Genomic DNA, 2,277 nt, shown 5'->3' with positions numbered 1-2,277 from the left:
CCTGCCAGGAGTAGTAGATGCGCTGCTCAGTAGTAGTAGAGATGCGCCCAGGTAGTAGTAGTAGATGCTGCTGTAAGTAGTTAGTTGATGCTTTGCAGTAGTAGTAATGCTGCAGTCAGTAGTACGATGCTGTACTGTAGTAGTAGATCGCTGCAGTCAGTAGTAGATGCTGCGAGTAGTAGTAGATGCTGCAGTATAGTAATGCTGACAGTAGTAGTAGATGCTTAGTAGTAGGTGGATGCTGCAGTAGTAGTAGATGCTTGCAGTAGTAGTAGGATGCGCAGTATAGGAGTAGATGCGAGTATAGTAGATGCTGCCAGTAGTAGGTAGATGCTGCCAGTGTAGTTGATGCTGCGAGTTCTGTTAGTAGGGTAGATGGCTGCTGCAGTAGTAGTAGATGCTGCAGTAGTAGTAGATGCTGCAGTAGTAGTAGATGCTGCAGTAGTAGTAGATGCTGCAGTAGTAGTAGATGCTGCAGCAGTAGTAGTAGATGCTGTCGTAGTAGTTGAGGGTCGTGCAATCTCTCTACGATCGTGTTGCAGCTTGCTCGGATCGATGTTCCCGATGCCGCGCGTCATATACGCGATGGCGAGCGATGGCCTCTTGTTTCGCTTCCTCGCCCACATCAACGAACGATTCAAGACGCCGATTATCGCCACGGTGGTGTCCGGCCTTCTCGCTGGTAAGCTTCCGCGCGTGGCGGGTCTGCGTTCCCCGTCTCGGCTTTACGGTGTATCCTCACAACCTCGTAAAGATCAGTCGTCTTCAAAGTTTAAGGGACTACATCAAAGACGCAGAGAGACAGAGTTGATTGAATAGACAGATCAACACTGTCTATCACTCTTATCTGTATCAGTTATCAATCTAATAGATATCTATAAGTTGTCTTTAAGTTTACTTTCTTCATTTTTGTCATACCAGATTGGAATTCCCTTCCTTTCTCGTTCGTTTATTGCAAAATTGAAGCTATTTCAACTGCAAAAGTATTCAATAGAAAAAGCTTCATAGAAAAACTCGATTCACAACTCCTGAGTGTGTCAGAGGGGGCGATACGTCGTCGGCGCATCCGGTGCGAGTTTGGCGGGCGACGTCCGAAGCTCGAGATTCGACGGCAGGGACGACGCGACAACGACGTACGACGACGACAACGACGTTTCTCCCGCCCGGTGCACTCCCTTGTTGTGAATACAGGGAAATCTATGCAGTGTAACGTCGTACACACGGGGTGACATATGCGTGCGTGACTGGCCGTCCATAGTCCTGAGGGCCTGTGCGAATGCGCTCCGAGTCCCTCAGCCTCGCCGTCATTTCACCGACTTGATTTGCTGGGTTTAGGCTTCATGACGACGATATTTGATCTGAAGGAACTCGTGGACATGATGTCGATCGGAACGTTGCTAGCGTACACCCTCGTCTCCTGCTGTGTGCTCATACTCAGGTATGTTTATGTACATGATGTGTCATATGTATAGATGTGAGGTGAGCTTCCAAGTCATCCATGTGTGAGACCAAGCCAACCACTCACCTTCACCCTCGTTTTGCTCACTCTTCCTCCCTTGCTCTCCTTCCTTGCCTCCTTCAAAGCCAGTAATTGATTAAGTCTATTAAATTTTGAGCTTGAGTAGCTTGTTACCTGCTGTGTCGTGAGCCGGATCGTAGAAACCGAATCATCTGCCCTCACGTTCCATTCTGCAGGAATGCAACCGTAGTGCGCTTCATACGTGTAGGTTACGCGATGTTGTTGTTCTAATTTTCACAGTGTTACGTGGTACCGGCTGTGCTGCCTGAGGATTGCGGTTTTGCGGGCATTGATATTGATATTGAACACTAGTCGTGCATGAACTGATGTTCCATTGTTTTGCAGGTACCGCTCGGAGACGCTTGGTAGGAAGGGTGATGGCGCCCCCAACCTGTTGGTGCGGCCTGAGTCACAGGTACCCCTGAAACCGAGCACGAGCGGAGACTTTGAAGGGTAAGACCTATACGTAGTCGTTGTGGGACTTATGACTACTAATGTGTATGGTCATATAACATAACTATATACTAGGTACATATAGGTATCACATTGTGGGTATCATGTGATGTCGGGGATTTGCCATAGTAGCTGGCCCAAAAGTAGATTTGTGTGTCGGTGTGTGCGTGTGCGTGTACGTGCACATGCGCATGTGTGTGGGTGTTGTCATTGATGTCTTTTAATGTTTTAATTTCACATTTCACACCCTTGCTGACTTGAAATGTGTCCAGTGGGAAAAATACACGGGGGCTCGGGGCGATTTA

At 48.1% G+C, this 2,277-nt stretch overlaps 1 protein-coding gene across 1 annotated transcript in view; it reads left to right on the top strand.

The window, feature by feature from the left end:
- Nucleotides 1-2,277, top strand: part of LOC106809701 (cationic amino acid transporter 2-like) — a 35,396-nt gene that overhangs the window by 20,577 nt on the left and 12,542 nt on the right. Inside the window, exons 8-11 of the mRNA XM_014812870.1 lie at nt 9-51; nt 543-682; nt 1,336-1,438; nt 1,865-1,972. Of these exons, the coding sequence (XP_014668356.1) occupies nt 9-51; nt 543-682; nt 1,336-1,438; nt 1,865-1,972 (394 nt within the window). The remainder of the gene's footprint in view (nt 1-8; nt 52-542; nt 683-1,335; nt 1,439-1,864; nt 1,973-2,277) is intronic.

This window comes from Priapulus caudatus, unplaced genomic scaffold, assembly GCF_000485595.1.
Source record: "Priapulus caudatus unplaced genomic scaffold, Priapulus_caudatus-5.0.1 Scaffold378, whole genome shotgun sequence".
Lineage (NCBI taxonomy): Eukaryota > Metazoa > Priapulida > Priapulimorpha > Priapulimorphida > Priapulidae > Priapulus > Priapulus caudatus.
The sequence above is the reverse complement of the archived record's forward strand: the minus strand, read 5'-3'. Positions and strand labels throughout refer to the sequence as shown.